General features: G+C 39.2%; 2 protein-coding genes and 1 non-coding gene across 3 annotated transcripts; 1 reads left to right on the top strand and 2 right to left on the bottom strand.

Annotated features, from left to right (window-relative positions):
* Positions 1 to 1,742: 1,742 nt before the first annotated feature.
* Positions 1,743 to 6,189, bottom strand: rps27.2 (ribosomal protein S27, isoform 2). The gene is made up of 4 exons (XM_086039402.1): positions 6,073 to 6,189; positions 5,505 to 5,613; positions 4,571 to 4,681; positions 1,743 to 2,607 (listed from the first exon to the last, which is right to left on the bottom strand). The coding sequence occupies exons 1-4, from the start codon at positions 6,076 to 6,078 to the stop codon at positions 2,579 to 2,581; spliced, it is 255 nt and encodes an 84-aa protein (XP_085895528.1). The 5' UTR covers positions 6,079 to 6,189; the 3' UTR covers positions 1,743 to 2,578.
* Positions 4,749 to 4,881, bottom strand: LOC147143474 (small nucleolar RNA SNORA13). The gene has a single exon (XR_015087998.1). It is a non-coding gene; the product is annotated as a small nucleolar RNA SNORA13 (small nucleolar RNA).
* Positions 6,190 to 6,995: 806 nt separating the features above from the next.
* Positions 6,996 to 13,135, top strand: rab13 (RAB13, member RAS oncogene family). Its single transcript, XM_086039401.1, has 9 exons — positions 6,996 to 7,103; positions 7,223 to 7,486; positions 7,896 to 7,956; positions 9,329 to 9,389; positions 9,466 to 9,543; positions 11,294 to 11,383; positions 11,646 to 11,711; positions 11,825 to 11,875; positions 12,274 to 13,135. The coding sequence occupies exons 2-9, from the start codon at positions 7,363 to 7,365 to the stop codon at positions 12,343 to 12,345; spliced, it is 603 nt and encodes a 200-aa protein (XP_085895527.1). The 5' UTR covers positions 6,996 to 7,103; positions 7,223 to 7,362; the 3' UTR covers positions 12,346 to 13,135.
* The last annotated feature ends 789 nt before the right edge of the window (positions 13,136 to 13,924 follow it).

The following is a 13,924-nucleotide window of genomic DNA, read 5'->3' as shown; positions in this document are numbered from 1 at the left end:
ACTGTCTACCTATACGCTCTCGTAAGGTCCACACTGACTCGTTTTCCCACACCTGCTGCATGCACGATGCTGGCAGGCACTCAAAGATAACTGAAGCTGCTCTGCCTGGAGGAGAAAGGAATTACATTTAAATGTTAGATGAATTTACGTAGCCTGTGTTGTTGTTGGTCATTAATGATAACAGGTACAGGAAGTGGTGGAAACAAATCCATCCATCCATTTTTTATAACGTCCAAAAATAAACTTTACATTATCCACTGATTTGAAGCTGTTCAATTTCTTGACATTCTACTTAATTAGGTTCTTACTTTAGGCTTTTGTAAAGTACATTATAGAGCGCTAGTTTTCTTTTTCTTACAAACATTTTGTTCGAATTTTAGGGGGGAGGCTGGAGCGGAATAATGACATTTCCATTCATTTCAATGGGAAAAGATGATTTGAGATACAAAAGTGTGTGTGTGTGTGTGTGTGTGTGTGTGTGTGTGTGTGCGCGTGCGTGCGTGTGTGTGTCACATTGTGGAAGCAGACATGCTGCAAAGCGTGTCACAGCTCACAACTCATCAGTGCAGAAAACAGTGGAGGAGTTTCTGACAAGGACTCTGTGGAAGCTGGAGGTTGTAACCACGGTGACGACATGAGTTGAGACGAGCTAAACTCAGTATTCAGGTCAGGTCTTATGTGTGCGTTTTTTTTTGTTTTTTGTTTTTAATAAAATCCTGTGCTGGGTCATTCACAAAACTGAAGCTTGTAACTCCATTTTGTAATCACTGTTAAAATTGGAACACTGTTTAGAAGCAAAATTTTCAACTCTACTGTTTTAAAACCCAAGGTCACACATCCAGACATTTTTATTATTTTATTTACTCAATGTTATAATCACCTTTGAAACCATAAAGCAGAAGTCAACCCAAACATATTGCTGACCTGTTTTCTGAATCTGAGCCGTGATTGTTCGTTGTGAGCAGTTGTGATGTCATTTTCAGTCGACAAAAGACAAAATGGCCGCCCCCGGAGATGGCAAAAAACGAGTGCATTTTGCTGCTCAATTTATATACCACAAACGCAAAATTAACCAGAATGCCGTGTTTCAACTAGTGGGTCTGCTGGGAACATACTCTTGAATGTTTGGGTTGACTTCCGCTTTAAACGCTCCTTTGAAACCCTGACTGATTAGGAACAGCAGCTGCATGTGGCTCAGAGGGTCGCACCCTTGACTTTGCATACGGGGGTTTTGGGATCAAATCCTGTGCTGGGATAGTCTCAAAACTTTAGTTTTTAACTCAGTTTTGTAACCCCTGTAAAAATAGGAACGCTGCTTGGAGGCCAAACTCAACTTTTAAAACCTAGTTTAAAATTCTTACTGTTTTAATACTTTATGTGCCACATTCAGACATTTGAATTATTTTAACTCAATTTTATGACCACTGTTAAAAATCAGGACACTGCGGGGAAGCCAAATGATCCTTTGAAACCCTGACTGCTTTAAAACCTAAGGTCATTATGTTTCTTTGAGGATTTTTTTTTTTTTTAAATACTATTTTTGCATTGGATCACATTAGACTGCAGTTCATCAGGAAGGCTCAGATATCATCGCACAAGAACTGGATCCCCAATCAGGTAAGTGCAACCCAGAGAAGAAATTAACTCGAATGAATGAGTGTTATGATTAATCAGTGTAGATTGAAATATGTAAGAGGTCTATCTGAAGTGCGAGGTAAGAAAACTGGTGTAATTGCAATCAGTTTCAACATCAGACAGAATTGTTTTATTTGGTCAATGAACAAGACAGCAAATAAAAAAATACTACAGCAACATTAAAAACTGCATAAGCGAATAATTACATTTAGTGTAAGACAAATCACACTGTGAAAATGGCCAACAGCTTAGACCATTAATGATTGTTTTTCAATACACATTTCAGTAAGTGATTTTGTGCAACTTTATAAAAACTTTTCACAGAAAGCACACTTAAAAAGTGCCATCATTGCATCTATTATTAAGCCAAAATCAAAACCTATCCAGGTCCTTCTCTGAATCAACGAGAACAAAACTGACCTGGCCAATCACCAAACACAACAAAGACTGCAACAGCTACTTTTAGTCAAATTGACCTAACTGTTGCATTTATTTGGCAGATTGTAACAGTCGTTAATGAATCATTCAAAGATCTACTCCAGGATGCATTAAAATGATGAGCAAAAAACTGTAATCTCCAGGTGGAGCCACAGTGCATGCGTCTCCCTTCCCGGACATGGTTTGGATTTGTTGTTAAGCAGATATTCTGAGTTCTCACACACCCTCAATCTTGCTTCATGTTCATTGTTCTGCTAATTTGTACTCTCATTTTAGCGAGTGCACACAAAGCACTTTGGCGATGACAACGATTGATCCTACTGGGTTTATTTTAAAGACCGTGATTAAGTGTTGGCTGAGGATGTGGCAGAAAAGGCCGTGCATCCCTGTTTGCCTTGTCGTTTGATTCATATTATCTTGCTTTCCTAAGTTCCCTTCGACGCCACAGCAGCGGCACTCGATTCAAAACCATGGGTCATTCTCAACGGCGCCGTTCCGATCCAAGTTAGTGTTGTTTCCTTCTGAACGAACATCCTGGGAAGACGGAGACGGACATTTGGTTAGAACACGGAGTTAACAAAACAACAACAAAACGGAGGAACACCTATAAAAAGCCCTCGGAACCAAATTTGTTTGGTCACTTCATCTAATAATGATTGCCCTTGGAGGACTTTGTAACTTGATTTTCCATTTCGCTTCATATTCAGTGCATTAGGTTTATGTTATGCTTTTAGAAATGAACATTGGTCAAGCAATAACTGCAACAGACAAAAAAATCTGAGGTTGCCGATGACATTGACAATGACAGGATGGACATTTCTGGCTAATGTTAGCGTTCAAGGAGGACCTTCACTTAGTAGCATGATTCGGTTAGAATGATGTAACTGAAAACTTCAGCGGGTTTCATAAAGAGGCAGTTACCCAGTGACAGGGAGGAGAACAATTTTATAAAAGGACATGTGAAACGTTCAATGTGATCATGAAAATAGAATATGCAGAATGAAAATTAATTGTTTAATCAAACACACAACCATTTCATGGTTTATAATAAAACCATGTACGAAAAAAGTTTGATTAAGAATCATTCAATCACTTGTGACAATGTAAATAGAACAGTAATAAATATAATTTAAAAAAAAGTTAGGGGGTTTGTCATAAAATCAAGAAAATCCATTTTAAGAGACTTGTATGGGCATGCGTGCAAATGTTTGGCCACTCGTAAGACCTTTGAGATTCAATTTTCTGCTACATTTTCATGATAAGAGTCATTCTGATGAGGACACCAAGGCAAGATTTATAGAGATATTGACCCATACATGACCACATATGGCCCGAGATATGTGCAGTAAGTAAATAAATAAATAGGCGTTCTGCCTACTTTAAGTTTTAATGTTTTGTTGTGTGGAGATTGAACGTGATACCCACTTGAAATTCCACGAAAGTTTGTACATTAATCTTGGTGTGCCGAATGAGTCACAAAATGAATCGATAACAGACACTAATTCTATCTACCCGATCAGAGTGACAGCTAGACAAATGCGCTCTTCAGTGTCGGGGAGGAGAAGGAACGAGGATTGGGGGGGGGATCAGGTGTACCCATACGGTCTACAAATGCAGCTCTCTGGGAAGGCCACGGTTGCCATGGCAGCAAGACACGGAACAAAAGTAGACAGGATGCTCCGGTACAAACAAACCGGGCCTCGTTGCTGTCTTGTTCACGTGCACTCGCGTTCCTTTATGACCACCTTTATACTGCATCAGCCTTCCGGAACGATTGCGCCGCTCCCTTTCGTCCTCATAAATGCCGTGCCTTGTTTGTGCTTGCAGCTGAGTGTGTTTTGAATGCATCAGTGATGATGAATTCCTATCACAGCTACGAGAATCAATGTCTGCCTTAGTTGACACCCTATTCACGATGGATGCGATGAAAGGGCAACACAAAGGCAATGATTTGACTTAAAATTGATTCCGTATAGAGCGGTTGTGTCACACCGACCAAACACTAAAGTTAAACATTGAAAGCTTCAGGCTGGAGTGATACTTTGATTCCTTTCTAAGATGCCATAACGGGTGATAGCGCCCCAAACCTCGGGAGTCTAGTGTGCCAAAATATGTAAAATGATGAGTTGGACAATATTCTACAATACAAAAGTACACACAGGAAACTGATAAACTGTTCAGAGTTAAATAAGTAGAACAAAAATAATCTAGACACCAAACTGGGACACATTTAATTGTATTCGCATTTGGGAATTTTGTAGAATTGATGCATTTGTCATTACAGTATTTGTAAGGAAGCCTTAATTTATATATTTATTATCTAGGACTCCCCCTACCGGGCACAATTGTAATTTCTTTTTATGCCACCAGCAGTGAAATAGCACTTTAACAATTCTTTGATATTCCAAGATTGCATAAACTAAAAGTACTCTTAAGATTGTTTTGAAATTACAAGTGGGCGGTTGTGTGAAGACCACACTTATTAAGTGTTGCGTACCTTCCGTAAGGCGAGCTTTCCCACCCGTAGGCTGGCAGAGGACCGTGGAGCAGCCGACACACAACACCACAGTCTGAGCGTGACTGAACACGGTAGTGATCTTGTAACAACCTGAAAACATGACAGCCCATATTACACTATTGTGTGTGTGTGTGTGTGTGTGGGTGTGTGTGGGTGCGTGTGTGCTTGCAGCAGCACTTGCAAAGGAGTCATTTCAAACTCAATTCAATAGCAGCCACAAGAGTCAGTGTATGCCTTATTTGACACCCTCATCACTACATCAACCAATGAGAGGGCAACACATAAAGGCAACGTATGCATACAAAGCTGTTTATCAAATGTATTTCTGCTAAATACTTAAAACACTCTCTACAGCAGTGATTCAGTGGTATGCGTCCGACTAATGGTATGCAAATTCCCTCGAGTGGTATGCAAAGAATCACTGACTTAAATGTCTATGTCATATAGTTCAGTACATTTGTAACGCACAGTGGAGCTGCATTTAATTTTAAAGGTAAATACATTTGCATTTAATATAGCAGCACACAATGTTTTTAAACATTTAATTACATGATGGGAACTAAGCCTCAAGTCAAACCACAATCATTTAACTGAAGTACATCACATTAGAATTGGGTCTTTAAGTCTCATTTTTAATTTTGATATATATTTAAGCCCCGTTTTAAAGTTAAACTGTGCATGATGGTACAGCAGGTTACAATAATATCTAATGTAGTTTATATTAATATTAATAAAACCTTTATGAATTCTTGGGCCTACTCAGAATATTGTATTCTAATATTGATCATGACAGTGATACTTTTTTTAAGGTGGTACTTGATATATATATATATATAGACACACACACACACACGCATGCACACCATTGCTTTCACATAAATATGTTGAAACTATAAGACCCTGTTAAACTGACCTGGACATTTGACGTCCATAAAATAGGAATTTGGACTCTGGACGAGTCGTTTCTTCTTGTGTCTCCTCTTCTCCTCCTCAGAGGAGGGCAGCAACAGATCCTTTGCAAGCTGGAAGTACAAAAACAAATGGAGTGACATGACTACACAACAACTATCAATATGACAAGCAAACGCAGATATTTGAAGAAATACAAATACATGTGTTCAACCATATTTCACCAGCGTTTCCGGTAAATTCCCATGAATGATCTAACTCGATACGTCTAAGTTTTGTTTTTGCTGACAGAATTATGTTTGATGAAAGATGCAAAACTGTGATATAATAGTCTGTGTTGTTGCACAACGACACAGAAGCTCACGTCGCCAGTCGAAAACGTGGGCTTCGTTGTCGTCCACGTGTCTCGCCATATTGTGTCCTTTCTTGGTTTCTAGTTTCCACATTAACAAGCACGACGACACGACGGCAACGAAATTAAACAAAAAGACACGTTTATCCCGAAATAGGTGTAGCAGTTTATACACTTTTAAACGGCGGACAACTACTCGGGTGAAGGTAACGGTACTTACGGGCATGTCTGTACTTGTTTAGGCACTAGCCGGAAGAAGACGCGAATATGACGCAGCGGAAGTTGCTAGACGCGTCACATGACCCAGGAACTTTTTTTTTTTTTTAAACAGTACTCTACTGTTCCATACTGCACTACACTCTTATGTACAACAATTACCTTATATTTTACTATTTTGTATTGTTAAGACTGACTATAGCTACCATTCATTTGCCTCCCCTGTGGAATTATTTAATGACAGAAGCTAGTCCGTGCAACAAATTTGTTAGCCAATTTGCGGTATGACGACCAACTTTGTTAAAAGGGGAAATATTATGAGAAGTACACTTTTTAATGGTGTATACAAATATTTTGAGTATATACATATCTGTGGTGCCTGGCCGCTCAAACAACCAGTAAGACCAAGCCATTCTGATCCCTGCCATTCTTGTGGCTGACTGAATTTGCCTTAATTTGTGTTATTTTACAAAGATTACATTTACTCGTTAGTTAGTTAGTTAGTTAGTTAGTTAGTTAGTTAGTTAGTTAGTTAGTTAGTTAGTTTCATTTATTGTCCATTTGTCTCAAATACAAAAGCGACATTGTTGGGCAATATCTTAAGTTGCATATTCCTATTTATTTATATTTTTATTTAGTTCCTGATCTGATTTTTTTTAAATCAGAACTTAAAAGTTCCTCTGTGCTTGAGTAGATTTTTATTTATTTAATACTTATTTACTCTTACTCAAGTAATTATCTGGAAGACATTTTTTTTTCTAACTTGAGTCATATTATTGAACAGTAGCCCCACCTCTATAGTACAATTTTTGGTACCTCTGCTCACTTCTGATAAAGCTTCTTCTTTTTGAAGCTCATTAATCCTTCCCGAAATTAGAAAACGATCAAATGGCGTCATCTAGTGTAGCTTTCTAATAATGCCCGTTCGAGAGATACTCCCACGAAGCTCTCCTACTACGTAAGCTCTGGGTCGGCTGCAAGTTTTTTTTTTCTTGTTGTTGGGGGGAGCCAGAAAAAAAACACGTAGACACTTTGGTATGTTTCTAAACGGACTCAAAAGTAATTTTTGTTGAAAAAGAAAGACGACTAATCGACTGTACGGTGATGTATGCGGATGTGAATAACTGGTCAACAACGCTGGTCAACCCAAACAGGACAGAAGAGGGGCGCTGAGGGGGATCCGAGTTTCCCGGCGTCAAGTTTGAGAAGGAAGGGAGCAAAGTTTTGCAACAAAAAAGAAGAAGGGATTCTGTCAACTTCTACGGATCTCAATTTGAAGGAACATCTCTAAACTATGGCGAAAAAGTATGATTTTCTGTTCAAGTTGCTACTCATCGGGGACAGTGGAGTCGGCAAAACATGTCTGATCATTCGCTTTGCTGAGGACAATTTCAACTCCACCTACATCTCAACCATCGGTACGTTTTCTTAAAAAAAAAAAAAAGCCGTTTTTTCCTCTCTTACTAGTGACACTCTCCTATTGTCATGTCTAGACTGGCCTGTGCCTTCTCTTTCTCGTCGTCATTTTGACACTTTTTCCCTCTCCTGATTCAATATGTGAACTGACACACTCACGCACGCACACACGCACACGCACACACACACACACACGCACCCCCCCCCCCCCCCACACACACACACATCTCATTCTTCCACCCACACTCATTCCTATCTTTCTAACCATCTCCCTGTGATTTTGAACCAGTCTCCACCCAACGGACTGTGACCTATATTATGCCACACTATGTACGTAGTGTGTGTGTATGAGAGGGTGGGTTAAATTCTGAGGTATTTAACTGATTGTTTGTCCCATCCCCCTCTTCCCAGGCATCGATTTTAAAGTTAAAACTATTGAAGTGGACGGAAAGAAAGTGAAACTGCAAGTATGGTAAGAGATGATGCTGTGTTTTGAACTGTGCGTCACATATACTGCTGTATAACATTATAGACACCTACATGATAGTAAGATCCATTATGAAAGTTTAACATAGTCATACAATTAAATATTAAAACTTCTGTCTTTACAAAGGCAATAATGACCATTTTTGAAGGGCACTGCAGTAGAAGTTAAAGTCACCTTGGAGCATATTACTTAAGCAAAAGTATCTGACATCTGCTGTACTTAAGTATCAAGTCATTTTCAGATATTAGATGATCTCAAGTATTAGTACTTGAAAGTTAAAGAAACGTTTTTTGTTTTTTTAAGTGAGTGGTTAGAATTCTGCTTATATTTTTATTAATTTTATTACCTTTATTCCTGCCATAGACTATGATCCTTACCACATGCAGGCAGGACTAATGTTCCGTTTTGTGCTCCCCAATTCAGGCATTATGCCATCTATCAGTTTCTTTGGATTTTGTTTTGCAGTCACGAAGATGGTTAGTGGAAATGTATCATAGTCGAAGTATACATTTTATTTAGGAAATTTAATGGGATACAAGTGAAAGTTGTCAGCAATACGGTAACAAAAGTACTGATAGCTTACGTGAAAAGTACTCGGTTACATTACAAGACAGTGTCAATCCTAGTTTGAATTGCACCTTGTGCGAGACCCCAATATGGCACCCCTCACCATCTTAACACCAATACACACACACACACACACACACCGAAAAGGTTATTGACAATTGCTAACCAACGCCCAACTCTATTTTTTTGACTAAATCAAGCAAATATCTTGGCGACAGTGTAATAAATTAGCCAGAGGCTAACAAGAAACATTACAAGGGGCCTTAAAAGTATTATGCTAATAAGCGTTACATGAAAGGTTACTGGCAATTTCAAATAACGACATACTATAGTCAATAAGAATAAAGCCATCTTAATACCTGCATCGTTTATTTGTTGGCTTCACTTAATTTACATGCCAGAAAATGCCACTGGATGTCATCCGTGGAGGTGACTCTTCATTGGGAATAAAAAAAAAGCCGCAAAAAAAAAAAAAAAAACACCCAGATTTAATACTTTGATGCTCATGCATGTCTGTGATTCAAACTCATTAAATGCGACTTTAGAGAGGTCAAATTCTGAATTCCTCAGCGGTTCCACTGTGCTTGACAATGACATTATTTCCTATCCTGCCTGTAGCTCTCCCCGCTGTCACTTCAAGTCAGATTCATTGCTTGCGTCTGTACACATTCTTGGCAACCCGATGACAGTCATTTTGGCCCCTGCCAACATTTTAATAATGCACCCTGCAGATGAAAAGTGCAGCCCTGCCTTCTGTCCCTTCTGTTTTGACCACTTTTGCAACACGCAGGGACACGGCGGGCCAAGAGAGGTTTAAGACCATCACCACAGCCTACTACAGAGGAGCCATGGTAAGCCCGGGATGACCAGGCCTTTGCGCTCGCCAAATACTGTAACGTAGCCGACCTCTCTTTCGCCCTCTGCCAGGGCATCATCCTGGTGTACGACATCACGGATGAGAAGTCCTTCGAAAACATCCAGAACTGGATGAAGAGCATCAAAGAAGTGAGGCTATTTTCCTTCGAGTAAACATATAAAAATAGTGCTCTCAGTAAGTCATGAGTGTCTGCTTTTACTCACTGCAAATACTGCGCTACTGTTAAAGAGACACTTCAGCTGAATGAATGTGCTTTTTTTCAATTTTTTTTAAAATACTTGAACCGGCAGATTCTAAATAAGGAGGGGTGAGGCAAAAAATACAGGCAACAAAAAAACATTTGCACTTTATCGGCTCCACAATACATCCCGTGATCTAATACAGTGTCATATCTAATAGTTTGGCCTTCTCATGTGACTAAATAAGGTAAACAACTTACAATATGTGCTCAGTTAATCAAAACGACTTAGTTTGCGCCTAGCTGCAAACTTAAACTACATGTACATGTTAATCAAAACAGAGAAATATTATCTTTATAAAGGAAGATTTTTTTGATAAGGCTCTTGCATCGGATCACATTAGATTGTGCAAATGTAAACAATGAATTTACATGCATTCCATTGTCATCCACTCATGAAAACAAATCAATTTAATCTTGATTTGTATATTACTGCTTATTAAAACAACATGTTGATGTATAGAAAGTGTTCTAGTTCGGCATTTTTATTTCAAGAGCTAAAACAAAAGAGAGAAAAAATGAAAGTGAAACAACAATTTCCACTCTGCACTTCAGTTTGACACTCCTGTTGAAAGTGGTCAAATGTTAGGAGCTCACTTACTGAAATACTGAAAAAGTCCACATTTAAGCACTTCATGACTCAATGTTCACGTGGTTTAATACATTTGGTAAAGACCCTGAAAAGTGAATTCCCGATCTTATACATGTTTGAAGGTAATTGCTGAAAAAAGTGCAAAGACCAAAAACTATGTAGCGCTCAATTGTGGAGTTCTTCACCATTTCAATTTTTCCGGATTTTTGTTGTGTGTGGCTAAAACGGCAATGGATGATGTTTGAGTGCCTTCGTTCACATCAGCGGTTATCTAATACAAGTGCGACATGCGTTTATCCCCAGCTGCTAGCTATGCCTACACACAGAAAATTAATCTTCCTTTGCATATTTTGCGGGGGTGGCTGGTTTAAAGTGCCTCATTGTCGGCCATGAGTGCGTGCACATGACAGAAAGAAAGCGGAAGAGCGAGGGGCAAATAAAAAATTAGACTTGACTGCAAGCATGTGGCTTAGCACTTTGGTCTGGTGTGGCTGCTGTAGAGCGCCTCGTTGTTGCAGCGAGGAAAAGACCCGGTAGGATATTTTCCTGCCTTAGTTTAGAGTTTTAAAGTAGATATATTATTGAAACTCAAACATGTTTAGGCGTAAGAAAGATGCTAGACAAAGTAGCATCCATTTTTTTTCATGCATCAACAGTGATATTTAATTGACAGTTGACTGTTGAACAGGAGATGATTGAGCGAATGTCTTGATTTTGAAGCTTCATTTTACATTCTTGACCCGATCATTTAAATGTGTCAGAGTTGTTCACAACACTCTTGTTTATTTTCACTTGTCACGGGAACTTTAAAGCACTCTATGACCAGTGAGTGTTCAAACATGCAAATGCGTCATCTTGTATCAAATGGTATCAGTAATCTAGACTTCAGAACAGAGACTATGATTGCGTTACAAACATCCATCATCTTGTTTGCTTGCTGGCTTGCAATCTCGGTCTGTCTTGTTTCTCCCTCGAATGCGTCCCCGACCCAACATCTGAACGCAGCTCAGCCCGGCCTAATCAATCCATTTCCCCCCTTCTTTCCCAGAATGCATCGGCCGGGGTGAGTCGAATGTTGCTCGGCAATAAGTGTGACATTGAGGCAAAGCGGAAGGTTACCAAGGAGACCGGAGAAAAGGTGGGCTGACCCTGACAGGAATGGGCATCTTTGTACAATATTGTGTTGCTTCTTTTTTTTTTGGGGGGGGGAGTGGGGGCAATTTTCAATAAAAGTGACATGGATGAGCCCTTGCTGACAGTGATGATTATAAGGAGGGATTGTTTACGTAAGGTGCAAGCATTCGGTGGCTCGCCGTTCTGTTTACTTGAGATAAGAAACAGGAAGTGATTGCCATCTATATCCTGGCCCTGTGTAATTATGTCGCACTTGTTGTTTGCAGCTGGCTAAGGATCACGGCATCAGGTTCTTTGAAACTAGCGCCAAGTCCAGTATTAATGTTGAGGAGGTGAGCTGCAATACAACAAACTGAAGCAAATTGAACTTTTTCTTATTTCTTTTTTTTTTTTTTTACTTATGCATTAGCATTCATCTTTGTCTGTTTCCATTTTTATCTTGTAGTCCTTTCTGTCGTTGGCGAGAGACATACTTCACAAATCCAGCAAAAAACCCGTAAGTGGATGGCCGCACTTTTCTGCTCAAGGGTCATATTTGATTTTACAAGATGGACAGGCAAGATGAAAAAAATCATTGTAAAGAATTAACCATGTCAAAAACAATTGAATATTTTTTTTATTATTGAATTAGGTAAATGAATAAGAAATACATAAAAATAAGTTAAATAATGCAAAAATACAGTAAGGAAGGTAAAATGAACAAATTTGGCCCAATTTCTTGTAACCCCGTTAATCATTTGTTTAAAATCATAAAACAATCAAGTAAGAACAGCAGATGAATGCCCGGCAATGTTTACAGATTAAATGTTGAACAAGCAAGTTGTGTTGAGGGATGATTTGAAGAATTCTGAACAGGTCCTAAATGTCCTCTTCCTGTTTTCCTTTGTTCGAAAGGGTCCCGCGAGCCGTGAGGTGAAGATCACCAGCAGCACACAGAAAAAAACATCCAAATGTGCTCTTCTCTAGACATCGGAACACATAAACACACACAAACACACACACTGTGCCAGTTGCCGTTCAACTTCAAAAAACACTTCAGTATGAAGAAGACACACAGAAAGTCTCACGTCTCCATCTGGTGGCTCACTAGTCCACGCCACTTACTGCACATTGCTTGTTTTTTGCACACAACTGCCTTGCATTCCATTTTTGAAAAGGGCTCATCATACAGTAAGGCGACAAATCATTTCATTGGCTTTTTTTTTTTTTTTTAAGCATTTTCAATTCATTTCTCACATTTCTACTTGCGGCGTGTGCAATATGTGTTTCCGACCCTATCACTGAATCCTAAAACAGAGGACAAGTGAGCATTTGTGAGATGTGATTGCGTTGTTTTGAATGGGCTTCCAATGTTGTCTTCAACATGCTCAACTATCTGTTACCCTTGATTTTAGAATCAAGCAGAAGTAGCAAACCGAGGGAAGGTAGGACACCCCGAAATTAAATACAGTATGTGAAAAGTAAATGTTATATGGAAAGACTGAGTATGTGGATGTTCGAGGCAGTCATAAGTGCAATATTGAAGATGTGAGGAGAGATGAACGATGGATGAAGCAAGTGAACGAGTATTAAGATGTGAGATTTGTGAGACCGTTTGAGCAATTTCCTGCTCACTCACAAGTACTGTGATGACAGCAGCTCACTATGTTCTTCCCTGTCGAAACACGTGTCCTGCATCTTAGTAGGCTTCACTCCGCCACTTTATTCGGATTTGGTTTGTGGCCACACTTGGGTTGAATAAAAACTGAAAACAGTGGTCTTTGTGTTGTGGTTTGAAAACTTCTGTGACAAAAACGACTGTTTGATCAGTACTCATTCTTTAGGGTTCTTTCCACTTTCTTTGTTCTAGATCCTTTGGATTTTTCACAAAACACAACTAAAGCAGGGTATCTACCATACTATGACACAACATCCCGCAATAACATTTAGATCACTTTCGCTCCCAGTATAATGTGAACAAAATCGAATCGAATCAATAATTGTCTTGTCCTAGTCTTTGCCTTACAACAATATCAAACATGTTTGATATCAATGTAAATCTTTCAGCCTTTGCAGTGACGTGACACATCCAACAAACAATAGATGAGCGCTAACAAAACAAATAAAAGAAACTTTACCGGCAATCACAAGAGCAACGTGGACGAAGGGGAAACACTGGCAAAAGCGTGACTAAACGGAAAAATCCCCCAAATTGTATCCCTCTCAGGGGGCCGCCATTTTGCCGAGTAAAAAAAAAAAAAAACACCAATCATGGCTCAGATTCAGAAAACGGGTCAGCCGTGATTGGTCGTTGTGAGCAGTTCTGATGTCATTGTTTCAGTAGTTGTGCAATTGGGTATAAAAGATGTTTTTGCCAAAAGCTGATTATTCATTATGGTCTAAGGTCTTTCGAAAATTGTTCACAGTCAAAACTAATTCAAGTAAGAACATTGATGAATCGCAGATTTGTTCGCACAATTTGACCACACATTTCTGCTGTTTCGCAATGAGGTCCAATAAAGTGCTTCACGTAGCTGATTTTCAGGCACCTTTTGCACCATTAATT

Source organism: Filicampus tigris, chromosome 8 (genome assembly GCF_054856515.1).
Source record: "Filicampus tigris isolate MCC_2025a chromosome 8, RoL_Ftig_1.0, whole genome shotgun sequence".
In the NCBI taxonomy this organism is placed as follows: domain Eukaryota; kingdom Metazoa; phylum Chordata; class Actinopteri; order Syngnathiformes; family Syngnathidae; genus Filicampus; species Filicampus tigris.
This window is presented reverse-complemented; position numbering and strand designations above follow the sequence as displayed.

Coding starts and splice junctions, on each gene's coding strand:
- rps27.2 (XM_086039402.1), bottom strand. Junction 4,682..5,504: donor TATGGACGTCAAATGTCCAG/GTCAGTTTAACA, acceptor TCATGTTTTCAG/GTTGTTACAAGATCACTACC. Junction 2,608..4,570: donor GAAAGCTCGCCTTACGGAAG/GTACGCAACACT, acceptor CCGTCTTCCCAG/GATGTTCGTTCAGAAGGAAA.
- rab13 (XM_086039401.1), top strand. CDS start 7,363: ATGGCGAAAAAGTATGATTTTCTGTTCAAGTTGCTACTCATCGGGGAC. Junction 9,544..11,293: donor GGATGAAGAGCATCAAAGAA/GTGAGGCTATTT, acceptor CTTCTTTCCCAG/AATGCATCGGCCGGGGTGAG. Junction 11,876..12,273: donor ACAAATCCAGCAAAAAACCC/GTAAGTGGATGG, acceptor TTTGTTCGAAAG/GGTCCCGCGAGCCGTGAGGT.